The sequence below is a fragment of the Mustela nivalis genome (assembly GCF_964662115.1).
Source record: "Mustela nivalis genome assembly, chromosome: 12".
Taxonomy (NCBI): Eukaryota; Metazoa; Chordata; class Mammalia; order Carnivora; family Mustelidae; genus Mustela; species Mustela nivalis.
In genome coordinates, this window is record NC_139031.1 from 51396143 (window position 1) to 51410563 (window position 14421).

Sequence of the window (14421 nt, forward strand, 5' to 3'; positions counted from 1 at the left end):
CATAAGTAGACAGAGAGACAGGTAGAGAGAGAGTGAGAAACAGGCTCCCTGCCGAGCAGAGAGCCTGATGCAGGGCTTGATCCCAGCACCCTGAGATCATGACCTGGGCTGAAGGCAGAGGCTTAACCCACTGAGCCACCCAGGCGCCCTCCGGCAGTGCTTCATATTTTGTTCTGTTTTCAGCTCTAAAATTCATTCATTCTATCATCTATTTGTTAAAACTTTGTATTTCTTTACTGAGGCTGTTTTTTCATTTGTTTCAAGCATGTTCATAATTACTTATTGAAGCATTTTTAGTCTGGCTCTTTAAAATCCGTAAGAGAATTCTAACATCTCTGTCATCTCCATGTTGCCATCTATTAGTGGTCTTCCTTATTCAGAGGAGACCTTCCTGGCTCTTGGTATAATAAGTCATTTTCAATTGACTCTGGACATTTTCATATTATGAGACACTGGATCTTGAAACTTGTTTTCGCTGATTTTCTCCAATACTGCTCCAGCCTCATGTAGAGATAGACATCCAGGTTCTCCCTTGGCATTGGTTGATACCGAAGTGTGGGGAGCGCTTTACCATAACTGGGTATTCAAGTTCCCCATGTGGTCTCCACTGATGCCAGTGCAGGTGACTTGGTTACCACTTGGCCATGGTCAAAGTCCTGACTCTCCAGCAGGATTCCTCTGACACTACCCCAGTGTGGTTAGTATGTTACTGGATGAGGAAGAAAGTCCAGGATTCTCATGGGGTCTCCACTGACACCACAAAGTGGGAGCTCTTTAGTGTCCAGGCAGGACGACCATCACAGCTCTCCAATTACCCAATCTCTGGCACCATCCCGGGGCTGGGGGGGGTGGTGGTGAGGCACCTGTTATAGACTTCTTTAAGATTTTATTAATTTGCCAGAGAGAGAGACAGACAGAGAGAAGGAAAGAAAGAGGGGGAGAAAGTGAACAAGCAAAGGGAGGGGCAGGCAAGAAGGGGCAGGGAGCCCAAAGTGGGACTTGACCCCAGGATCAGGACCTAAGCCAAAGGAAGATGCTTAACTGACTGAGCCACCTAGGCATCCCCAGACTGATTTTAAGTCTAGGCTTCCCACTTGGTCTTTGCTGGCATGAATGGGAGTAGGATACAGTTTCTTCTGTAGGGTTTGGCTGAACTAGAGAGATTAGGTCTACAAGTTTTCTTACTATGTTTCTCCCTTCTTAAGAGAGATCAGGCTTTTACGGGGACAAGTTATGTCTGTGCTCATTGGTGTTCCCAGTCCCATGTCTAGGTAAATTTCTGGTAACAATTTTATATAAAAATGCTTTAGCCCTACTTACTAAAAGGTATATGGAAAAGTATGTCTATTTTATCTCCCCAGAAGCAGAAGTTCCTAAATGTATCTTTAAAGAATGTTATCTACTACTTTAATAGTCATAAATACAATGGAATAAGATGCAATTCTTTAAAAAGTAGGCAATGCCTTTGTAGTGATACAAAATGACTGCCAAAATACATTAAGTGATGAAAGCAAGGTGTAAGTGGTGTGTAAAGAAGGCTATCTGTGCAAAAGCAGAATGCAAGAGAACCCACCCATGGATTTGCTAGTGCATGAATCAAGTATCGCTGGAATATTATACTAGAAACTCCTAATGGTAGATGCCTTTGGAGAGAAAAAAGTGTAAAATTAAGGAATAAGACAGCAGGATAAGAAGGAGGAGACTTTTTGCATGATGTATTTTCGAAAGAGTGTCATGCTTTTAAAGAATAAATTTTATCTCGAAAAATAAGCAGGTGAGACATAGGAAAATCCTGTAGATGGCTAACAAGTTTTATCACTAAAATTAGAAAATGCTACATACAGTAATAGAAGAATTAATCATTCGGTAGGCTAGAGCAGAACAGAGTATGAACTGTAGGAACTGGAATACAACCTAGTATGGATTAACTAAAGAACAACTTGGAAAATGTATTTTAGATTCTGGTATAATGACAGACTGGAAGCAAAAGATACTGTATCTTGGGATCAGCTCACCTTGGGGCACAGGCGCTCAGGTTGATTTCTCCAAACACAGCACCACTCCCCCCCTTGCCCAGATGAACTTATTCCCTTCATTTCAATGAGGAGACAACAAGGGAGGCAAATACTGAAGAGTCAGAGAGGCACAGGGGAGAGCGCTGGCATGGGCTTCAGAGTTCGGGGCTGGAGCCGGGTCCCCTCCCAGGGGACCGTGGAGTCTCAGGTAATTTGCTTGTTATCCGCCTGGACATCACTCTCAGGATTATAGTGAGAATGAAACAGGAATGTGTGAAGATTCGGCATAACTCCTGGTACCTAGCGATTACTCAGTAAATATTAATGGACTCTGATGAACAGAGACTAAGTGGAGCCAGGACATTCCTCTCACAAATAGCCACTACACCTGATTAAAGAAAATTCTCCAGATAACTACGCAAGTAACACCTCAAAATGTCAACAAAGGAAAGCTGCTGGGGCTGAAGTGATCTGACTAGCTATTAAATACAACTATTAAAGCAAATCTCTTAGCAAGTTTGTTATTTTAATACAATACTTGTTGTGTCTATATTCATTTAATATCAAACTTGCTAAGTGACTAGAACATAATGATTCCAACCACTAAAAAGAAAATATAATTACGTGGTGTGAGAGAGGTGGTGGTTTTCACTACAATGACAGTATCACAATATATAAAATGTCTGAAATTAACAAGTTGTATACCTTAAATCTACACGATGTTAAATGTCAAATCAATTTCAACAAATAAATAATCCAAGTCTCTCCCTTTTATTGTCTAAATCTCAAAATTCCATAGGAAGAAGCCAAAGAAATGCCTGAAGTGATCTTTCTATTCAAAAATAATTGAGAAGCCTAGAAATATTTTTAAGGATATGCCTGAGAAAATCCCTATGTTCTATAAATGGACCACAGTGGCACACCTCTTTTGCCTGATTATAGGCTTGAAAGTGATTGAAAGAAACAAATACTAGTACATCCAAATGCAAATCAGCAATTATTTCTTTAATTTACTGAAATATATTTGAACCATTATTATACTAAAGTCATGATACAATCAACTGCTATGTTAGTGCTCGTGTATATTAACTGGGGACCAGGGAACATGCAAAAGTATATGCAGTGGGAAGAGAAGGGCATGCGGTGGGCATGTGGATATGACTGTATGAATATACTAGGCTGGAAATAATTTCAGAAAATGTCTCCTAAAAATTACCAACTGAATTCATCATAAAAATCAATACAATGAATTCAGCTAAAAAGCCCCAGATAAAGCTTATTAAGCTAAAAATACATAATCATTGCAACATTCTGAGGCAACACTGATAACCAGGGCAAAGCTTGGGGCACCTGGGTGGCTCAGTAGGTTAAGGGTTTGCCTATGGCTCAGGTCATGATTCCAGCGACCTGGGATTGAGCCCCGCATTGGGCTCCCTGCTGAACAGAGAGCCTACTTCTCCTTCTGCCTTCCACTGCCCCTGCTTTTGCACTTTCTGTCTCTCTCTCTAACAAATAAAATCTTCAAAAGAAACAAAAGGCAAAACTCTTCAACATAAGAAAAGCAATTAAATGAACTTTTAGTTAATTAGTATTTTAATTTTAAGGAAGGCCCAAAGTCAAGGAGCTTCTAGGTTCTCTTCTAAAGAGAAATACCCAGAGAAGAGGATGAAGAACTTCAAGGGCAGGTTATTAACGTCTCAACCCAGACACGGACATCAGAAGTAAGCCCCGGGGCACCTGGGGGATGCAGCTGGCTGGGGGTCTCACGCTTTGTTTTGGGCTTGGGGCATGATCTTGCAGTTGTGAGACCAAGGGGCCCGTGGTGGGCTCTGTACTCAGCAGGGAGTCTACTTGAGATTCTCTCTATTCATCTCCCTCTGACCTTCCCTCTGCTTGTGCGTGCACTCTCTCTAAATAGAAATAGATAAATCTTTCTAAATAAATAAATAAAGGAGTAAGCCTTGCCCATTTTACTCACAAAATGAATAGGACTTCAAAATACTCAATACCAAAATACAAATACTAAGTAAATACGTATGTTAGGAGCAAATGAATATTGTATTCCTCCTTGTTTGCGACTGTGCCAGGCTTTGGGAAGACAGAGGGATAAATTCAGGACCTCTGGCATTGCCAAGGTAGTGACATCAGCTAAACCTCACCTCCTTCTCCAACCCCTGTGCTCTGAAAACCTGCCAGGTGTTCCCACCATGGGGAAATCCAGATTTAGCTACTCAGGTGCACCCGAGGATTCCCTGCGCGGTGGGTCTCACACTCCTCTGCCAAGTTGCTCAGGAGAGCTAAGCCAATGAACTGCAAGAGTTCTATTCCGTCCAGATTCCTGGAATGCCCACCACGTGGGACAGACATCTTACAGGCTCTGGAGATGAGCTCAGGCTCTTACTCACCAGGGTCCTAGGTTCCTCCTACTTTTGCACAAAATAGCAGGACACATAACAGCTGCATCCTCTTGCCGTTACTTCCACTCCCCAAAAGCGGACTAGCATTCAAAAGGATTAAGTCTGCTGACCTTGTCTTTAATAAGGCTAACTCACTGCACTTGTGCATTACACATAACCCATTATTTGACCAAATATAAGCACAACAGTGAAGAAATTCACATTCTGTATAAAAAAAAGAAGACAAGAGTGAAATCCTTTTTGTTTTCTTTTCTTTTTTTAGTACCCAGACTTCCCCGCTCTGGGCCGACAACTGAAATTAAGCTATTCTTATCCTAGAGCTGCAGGGAGCCTCCCAGGCAACTCCCTGGCCACTAACACACTGGGAGTGGCAGAAAACAGAAGCACCTACATCTGAAAGCTTCCCCGTATCTCCTTGAGCCTGAAATTATGAAACTACAAAGAACACTAAAGAAGAAAGCAAAAATATGTGAGAGACAATATACATCTTCATAATATATGTAGTGAATAGCCTGAAATGGAATGTTCAAATAGACCAAAAAATAATCCGGCGATTCAAGAAAAAGACAAAATAAAACACACAAATTACAGAGACATCAGTCATACAGAAATGAGTTAATCTGAAAACTTCCTTTTCAAAGTACACATAAGCCAGAAACAAATCCTGACTGAGTCCACTGTTACATTAGAAACAGCTGTCAATGTTCTCAACTTCTAAATACAAAGGCCTAAGTTCCAGTCCCTGATCTACCACTAAGTAAATGAGAGACTTTGGGCAAGTCATTTAACCTCTTTCATCCTAGAGAGATTCTACAAGGCGGAAACTATTACCACTCTGACCTTCCATCCTTTCTAGCTTTAAAATTATAAGGTTCTATGCAATGAAATGCAAAGGTATAATATTACCGTATTATTGTAATCAGATGGGTCATAAGTGCTCTGTTTAAAAACTTCACATAGTTCCATAAATTCTTCCATCATCTCGTGGATTTGTCCATTTAAAATCGCTCCTTTGGTACCACCAAATTCAAGTCTTTCCAGCTTTTCGAATTCCAATATGGTGACAAATATATCCTTGGTAAAAACACAGTATAATAAAGATCTTTCCACCACCTCAAACAGGACGGGAGCAGTTTAAAGTTGCAAAGATGAAACTCTTTCACGTATTCCAAAAAAAATGAGTGATTTAATGGACACTTACATGACAGAAAATTATAAATGATTTAAATGAACAAAGTTACTGGTTTTAAAATCATATTCCCATTTTCACATTTCCTAAGAATTTTCCAGCAGTCCAGGCAATACCTACTTTAGCAGAGCTAAACATAGGATTCTGTACTTTTACATCCTTCTAATCCTACCTCAGATCCCAAGGTCATATCTAAAATCCTATCTTCAGCTTCCATTTTGCAGTGAATTACCTCCCTTACTGAGAGGGGGCATAAGACTGTTAAGGAAAGGGGACCAGTTGCCCCTAGTTAGGCATTTAGCTCTTAGACTTTGAGAGGCATTCAGGCTGATTAAGGGATGGGAATTTTCAAAACATGCAGTTCTAATTTTGGATGAAATACAACAAATTTTATGATAACAAGAAAGTCCAAACTTGAAAGAGTTTTACAAAGAGCTGAAGGCACTGCCACTAGATCCCCTGCTTTAAAAAAACGCTTAGCCATTTGGCTCCAACTACGTGTGTGAATGTTTGTACATGCGTGTATTTACTGTTTGTTTTTAAAGTATCTGAAAAACTATTTACACACAGCACATATTTCCATGTTCTTTTTTTTACGATGGGCTTTAGTATTTTTATAGTCCATATATTAATATTCTGAAAGATAGTATGGCATTTTAGGTAATCAAATAGGTTTTTCATGTATAGTAGAGATTTTTGTTTTACAATGGTCTTCCAAGAGCTTATTAAGTTAGAAGTCAAAGATCACTAATACATAAGAGAGGCTCACTTATGTTCAGTATACTAAAAGAATAAAAAATGAATTTAAAAAAGAAAAGAAAGAAATCAAAGTAAAGTTTATAAGAACAACCTTAACAGCACTGGCCTTGTCAGCACTTCATAATAATCCAGAAAGGAGACCCTCTCTCCCACCCAAACAGAATAAACTATCTCCCAAATGATACAGAAAACAAGATTTTTTAACCCATCCACAATACAAATAAATCACAAGTCAATAAATACCTCTATTTTCATGAAACGGTCCAGAAATTTGTCAAATCTACAAAACACCAGTTGAGACTGGAAATCCCACGGTTTTAGCTCCTTGTTTCCCTTAAAATAGCTTGCCAATTCTTTTCTGTAGTTAAAAAAAGACTTTTTGAAAGTCTTTAAGATGTCAATGGCCACCTGAATCTTTTCCAAAGAGTCTTCAACTTCTCCTTTCAAAAGGTCTTCAGGTGAAAGATAAGCTATTGCCTAGGTTTTAATAAAAGGAAACTCTGATCAAAAATATGTTTTAAAAAAAGGTTTTTTAGTGAAAACACCTGTTTCAATGGATTTTTTTTCAATGAATCTTTTTTTTTAAAGATTGTGTTTATTTACTTAAGAGAAAGCATGTGCCGAGGCTCAGAAGAGAGGTAGAGGCAGGCTCCCCGCTAAGCAAGAAGCCCAACATGGGGCTCAATTCCAGGACCCCAGGATCATGACCAGGAAGAAGGCAGACACACTTAACAGACTGAGCCACCCAGGTACCCCTCAATCTTTTGGGGTTTTTTTTGCTTTTTAAGATTTTATTTGAGAGAGTGAGAAGCACTGGGGGGAAGTAGAGGGACAGAGGGAAAGGGACAAGAATGCTCCACATTGAGCCTGGCCTGGGGCAGGATCTCATGATCCTGAGGTCATGACCTGAGCAGAAACCAAGAGGGAGACATGGAGTGGATTGAGCCACTCAGGCGCCCCTCAACGCATGTTTTAAATGATACATCCTTAGAATTGGGCTAGCAATGCTGTGAGACAAAAAATTCTAAAAATTCAGACACTGGGATTTCTTTCTTTCTTTCTTTCTTTCTTTTTTTTTTTTTTTTTTGACACTGGGTTTTCAATGACATACTTGTATACATTAGAATCCTGTATATCCTGTAGATATACAGGAGACTGTACAATTTCCAAATACACTTTCTAGCAATGACTAAGTTTTTGCTAAGCTTTGCAGGTATGACAACTGTATAATGAGCATTTGCATGGGTATTCTCACAACAAATATTCTGCTTAATTTTTCCTTCATATAAAGAAATACACAAACCAGAAGGGGAACTCTTGAAGACCATGGGCTTTAAAGACTACGGTCACCTTACCTGGTAGCAGTGGGTCATCTGTAAAGGTGAGAAAGAGCTCATATAGTTAAGGGTCACACCAGCAATTTTCTTATGGTAGCAAGCATCTCTTCTACTAACATTACAGGACATAAAATCTAGTGAAAATAATGCTATATAATGAGTTTTAAGTAGAGGAAATGGAAAGGTAAGAGGGGTTTTTTAAAAGAAAGACCCATGCAGGGGCACCTGGCTGGCTCAGTCAGTAGAGCACATGACCACTGATCTGAGGCAAAAGTTCAAGCCCCATGTTCAGCATGGAAACTAGTTATTAAAAAAAAAAAAAAAGACTCTAGTAGCAGATTCATGTACACTGGTCAATTTCTCATAGGACAGTCACATCTAGGTACCTTCCAGACCTTCCCTACCCATATTTGTTAGGAATATTCAGAATTTCCCTCCTTAAGGACTTCAAGAAAATATAAATTCGATTGGCTCTTTTGTACACTATTTCTTCCCGAAGCATCTTCAACTCACATAAATCATAGGCTTAAATTTTGTTCCTTGAATGTGGTGGTTGCTTAGAAAGTTGTTACCTATCCCAGTCGAGTACGTAATGAAAGCCATTGAGTTCACTACAGATGTAAGGATTTTTTTCTAAATGTAGACATAGTATTCTTCCCTCATTAATGGTCACAGTTTTACATGTAATATAGACTGTGCCAGTCTAAGTAAGTAAGTAAGTAACTCATGTTTAGCTTCTAAAGTAAGTAAGTAAGAAACTCATGTTTAGCTTCTAAAACCCCTACGGATTAGAATTCTTTGAGTTTGAGCTGTAGATTGCCCATCTGTGCTCTTACTTCCCACTGCGGCTGCCCAGAAGGGCATACATGGCCTGTATGCTGCTAACACTGCACAGAGAACACTGAAGAGAACCACCAGTAATCCCTTATGTTATAAAGGAGTCGACATTTTGGTACAAGCTAGGATTTCCAGAGACCTTTATCTTTATGTGCGCTTTATAAAAAATGTGCCCTGTGTCCTTTCAGGAAGCTTAAAAAAAAAAAATCTGTGGCAATGACTCAATTGCCTTCTCTGTTTCAGAAGTCCCCAGTGACTTAATTACCTGCATCTAACTTAACGTCCAGGCAAGCTGTTCTTATTTTCATTCTTATTCTTCCTGATGGAACTTCGCACAAATGACACAATCACAGCAATTAATCTCCCAAAGACAAGGATATAGTACTCATAGTACTAAATACCCTAAGAAAATCTAGTCTATATCATTTCAATAGGCAGCAGGGTGTGTGAGGTAAAAGCGATCAGCAGGAGGCAGTTATGATCCAGTTAGGGGCTACTAACTGCTTTTGTGATATTAGCTAAATTATCTCAGAGGATCTCAGTTTCCTTATCTATGAAAGGAGCGAGATGAATTAAGTGAATCTCAAAATTCCTCTTAGCTCTTAAACTCTGAATTCTTTTCTGCTTCCTACAGCAACACTCTGGAGCACGCCTGACCATGAGTACTCTATTCTCTCATACTCAAGGGTCTCAGCATACACCAAAAACCCATGGGATTTAGGATGAACTGGTCCCCACTCAGAGACCTTATACACTAAAATACTGCTAACCAATTTATCAATAAGCCAATTAATCAATTATTAATTAAGCAATTTATCTGCAAGACTATGTTAGCTGGATGCCTATCTCTCAGCTGCTTTTTTAAAATGTGCTTTTATGGATTCTTATTTTTGCTCAAACACGACATCTCTTTTCCAAGTTGACCTCTCACACTTAAAACTTTTCTTCACCTAGGATCTTTTTTGACAAAGATTTTATTTTATTTTATTTTATTTGACCAAGAGAGAAAGAGAGAGAGCAAAAGCAGGGTGGAACATCAGAGGTCAAGAGAGAAGCAGACACCCAACTGAGCAGGGAGCCTGATGTGGGGCTCCATCCCAGGACCCTAGGATCATGACCTGAGCCAAAGGCAGATGCTTAACAGACTGAGCCACCCGGGCACGTCTCTTCATCTAAGATCTTTAAGAAAATATCGACAAGGAGATACTGAGCCATGAAACAGAGTGGTGGGCCTAGAGTAGTAATGAGGTACAAAAAATAGGGAATGGAGTCAGGTTACCAGAGAAAAGAAGCAAGCCATTAAAAAAAAAAAAAAAAAAAAAAAGACCCCATTATCAAAACTCCGGTGTGCCATCAACTGAGGTGGCCAGGTGGCCAGATGAAGAGATGATGCCTTTTATAAATCCAGCCTAAATGACTGTTAATGGCCACTGTTAGAAAACAAGGGAAGAGAAACATATTTACTTCTAAAATAAAAAAGATCTGAAATTGGAATGCCTAGAAAGATCGGTCATAGAATGAAAATGAATGGAACCAACCAGGAATAACAGCAAATGGTGGAGACCATAGTCATCTAGACAGCACATGACCTTTCCAAAGGGGTACCCAAAGCTCCTATAACAGACTGTGCAAATGGCCATGACACAGCCAGTGCTGTGAGATCTCTAACTTTTCAGTGGAGGGTAGAACACCGAAATTTAAGTGAGACCTCCTCAATTTAAATAATACTTTTCTAAAATTTTAAAATACCACAGAAATTAGAACGATTGCATTGATGTATTAGCCAAATACATATGATAGAATGCCAAGTTATTACCTCTGATGTTTGAACACAGCAAGGGTTCAAATGTTTCATAAACACTTAAAGGTCAATAGATTCAAAGTATATACAAAGTATATTCAAAGTATATACAAAGTACATGAAAGCTACATTATGAAATTATAAAAAACACAAAATGTGTAATGACATAAATTGTGCAAGGTACTGGGGTGCCTGGGTGGCTCAGTGGGTTAAAGCCTCTGCCTTTGGCTCAGGTCATGATCTCAGGGTCCTGGGATCAAGTCCCACATCAGGCTCTCTGTTCAGCGGGGAGTCTGCTTCCTCCTCTCTCTCTCTCTGCCTGCCTCTCTGCCTACTTGTGATCTCTGCCAAATAAATAAAATCTTTAAAAAAAATTGTGCAAGGTACAAATTAATCACGATGCTACCACTATATACCCAATAAATCGCCCCAATTTTTTTAAAAAATTGTAGTGCTCAGGGTGCCTGGGTGGATCAGTTGGTTAAGCATCTGCCTGCAGCTCAGGTCATGATCCGGGTTCCTGGGATGGAGTCCACATTGGCCTCCCTGCTCAGAGGAGAGTCTGCTTCTCTCTCTGCCCCTCACCCCACTCATGCTCACTCATTCTTGCTCTCAAATAAAATCTTAAAAAAAAAAAAAAAGGTGATGTTCAAAGCTGGTGAATTATAATAAAATGTTTTACATATTGCACCAAAGCTCAGAGTCCAAATGTAAAGACTCACAGCCCCATGTTTGGGCGCCATATGATGAAGTTCTAGAACCTAGGTGAGGTTCGGTGGGCTGAGGTCCAGAGCTGATGACCAAGAAAGAATTCTTGAGACATCTTTGGTGCAAAATGGTGGTTTATTAAAGCACGGGGACAGGACCCGTAGGCAGGAAGAGCTGGGGCTTCCCCGGGTTGTGAGGGATGGCAGGTTATGTCCCTGCAGTTGGGGGAAGGTGAGGGGAAGGGAGGTTTCAGTGGAGTTTTCATATGCTAAAGAGGGCCTACAAGGTGCCAGGATGTCCCAGGCCTTGCCCTGGCGGCTGGATCAATGTTGTCTGTAGACCAGCCATTAACATTAAGATAGTTGGGAGACTTTTTGGTGGGGTGTCACAATCCTGCTATCAATCGTCTTTGTTAGTAAGATTTAGGACAATTGTAAGCCAAGGGAGACTCCTGTCTAGCAGGATTGTGAGCTCTGCAAGTTAACTATTTGCTTATTGTTTATGGCAGTCAGGGCTGCCTGAGGAATGCTACACATATGACAGAGGGGAAGCAGATGGGGGGGGGTACAAGGCGCCAGCTTTTGCTTTGTCTTTAGCCAGCCTCATGCTCCCTCATCAGTAATAGCAATGTAATTGATACAACGTTTAAAAAAAATTGTAAATATCAAAAATTATTCAAGGATCATGAAAACATTGCACCCTTTGATCATTACCAGGAATTTATATTAAACTGATGACCCAAGTTAAGGAAAAAGGGACTCTCATATAAAGTCGTTTTCTGCATATTGTGTATAACAGAGGAGACTGGAAGCAGCCTAAATATCCAACAATAAAATAATTTTTCAAGGAGCTAATAAAAAAATAATTACATGTGTGATAAAATGCATAAATACAAGTAAGTTTTGAGAATATGAAATATAAAAAAGGCTGAATTTTGTGGTGATCGATGTGCAGGACTATTTCTATTATTATAAATCGTATGCAATGAAAATATTTTACAATTATCATTAGTATACCACATATTACATTGTTATTAAAAATCAAAACTGTTATTTTAAAATATGGGGCCTAGTGTAATGGCTAAGAAACTGTGCCACTTTAAAAAACTGGGTGACCTTAGGAAAGCTATTTATCTTCTCTTGAGTTCAAGGGATTTTTTTTTAAATTATAAAACAAATTACTAATAGCATCTCTATGTCACAGCATTGATAGGGAATTACATTTTTAGTTTTTGTAAAGGCTTAGAAGAGTTCCTCGCAAATAAAAGGCACTATATACTGCTTGTTAACATAAGAAATAAACTAGACAGCAGATCACTGGGGAAGACTTGGGGAGAATTCAGCTCTTCAGGGGACCCAGGTATGAAAGTTGGCTCATTACTGATTTGTGATTCGTAACATGTTGGGGCACATTCACTACCAAGTCCATTTGAGAATCAAGGAAATCAGGTCATCAGAACATTTGGACAGGAGCCAGAAACACTAAGCAACAAGGAAAGCTACATTATTTGCTTGGAGCTTGGCAAACTGGCCATGCCATAGACTAGAGGCCAGGGAGCACAGGTTTAAAGGACTTCCTAAAAGCTACTTACTGCAATAGATAACCACCTCTGGAGTTGATAAATTAGCAGGGCTTTGTAGCATTAAGTTTTAGTAAATCTTAAAATGTGATGAGGATCCTTTAAAATGGGTATAGCAGAAGTTGTGAGAATACATTGCTGACTTTTCAATAGGGATCAAGGTCTTTAACATGGAGATGCAAAGCCATTAGGACCTAGCATACTTGCTGACCAACAAAGAAAGAAATAGAATAAAGCCAGAGGAGAGAATATAGCAAGGAACTGATCCATTGTTATCTCCCATCAATAGCTGCAACTAATTTGAAGGTCAATAGCTTAGAACTAGCTTCGACTGAGCCCCTGTTAAATGTCACACTGGGCACTCGATTTAGGTTACCTCTTGATCCTCAAAACAGCCCATGAACTGGACATTACCCTCACTTACAGATATGGAAACTGAGTTCTCAAGAACCAATTTCACTCTGCCTTAAGTATTCCGATTAAAATTGAATTCAGGTTGGTCTGAGGCCAAAGTCCCTCTTCATATTCTCCACCTCTTTAAAATCAGAGAGAAACAGACACATGCACACGCACACACCACTGAACTCCATCTCACAAGTTAGGAGACCCATTCTTTAATCTGGATTTCACCCTAAATTCTCAGGGTAATTCAGGAAATAATATCATTTTTCAAGTCTCGGGTAATTTGTCTAAAAAAATATCAGAGACTGGATTGAAATACAGTTCCCAAACCACTGCTGTTCATCCTACCACCATGTTCTCTCTACTGCTTGTAACAGCAAGGCTCTAGGGCCTGGGGCAGCAGAAGCTTCAAGCTGTTCGCCTGGTCTATGACCACACTTCCAGGGTTCCAAATGCTCTCCAACTCACCCAACTGTACAGTAAAGCATTTTTATTTTCCATGTGAGTCACAGCGTCAACACCACTGGGAGGCATTAGTCTAGATCTGAGATTTAGGTCAATCACAGTCATCCAACCTCCTCTAAGCAAGTGACCCAGAACTGTGCCAAGTAGCCTATCTCCTCTGCCACAAAGATTGCTCCCAGAATGGAATCAGAACCCACTGGACCAGAACTAAGCAAGAAGGACAGTCCCTTTCCAGGGAAGTTACTCTATGAAAAGGGGATATATCTAGAGTACTGAAAGCCATCTTACTTAACAAGTGATGAGAATAAAGTCCAAAATAAAGCGACCAAAATGGAGGATGGCAGCGAGCTTTGAAATTATCATCTGAGATCTCTGAAACAAGCTGTTCCAGAAGCCACTGCATTCTTAACTTTCCAGTTAACATGAATTTATACTGTTTTTTTCTCCTTCAGATTGTCCACTGCAGCTGGAGGCAATCCACTTCTCATGGAAAGCAACCTTAACAACTCGCAGTCCAAGCCATACAGACACAGATCCTGCTTCTCTGGCATTTGTTTTATAAGAACTCCTTAGTGGTTCAGATACACTTCCTGCATACGGAATTTGCTACCCCAAGAACAGTCTCTCTTCCCAAGCCCATATGCTGAAGCCCTATTCACCAACGTGACTATCTAGAAATGGGTCTTTAGGAGATCATTATGGTTACATGGAGTCCTAAGAGCTGGACCCTCATGTCATAGTGCTGTGACTTTGTAAGAAGAGTAAAAGAGCTCTCCCACCCCCACCCCATGTGAGGACACAGAGTAAAACACAGCGACACACAGAGAAAAACACAGCGACTGCAAGCCAGGAAAAAAAACTCTCAACAGAACACAGCCATACTGACACTTTGATCTGAGTCCCCAACTCTGA

General features: G+C 40.0%; 1 protein-coding gene across 1 annotated transcript in view; it reads right to left on the reverse strand.

Annotated features, from left to right (window-relative positions):
• The window catches only part of DNAH11 (dynein axonemal heavy chain 11), a 319948-nt gene that overhangs the window by 281567 nt on the left and 23960 nt on the right, over positions 1-14421 (reverse strand). Inside the window, exons 7-8 of the mRNA XM_082693790.1 lie at positions 6624-6857; positions 5339-5506 (exon numbers count right to left, since the gene is read on the reverse strand). Of these exons, the coding sequence (XP_082549916.1) occupies positions 5339-5506; positions 6624-6857 (402 nt within the window). The remainder of the gene's footprint in view (positions 1-5338; positions 5507-6623; positions 6858-14421) is intronic.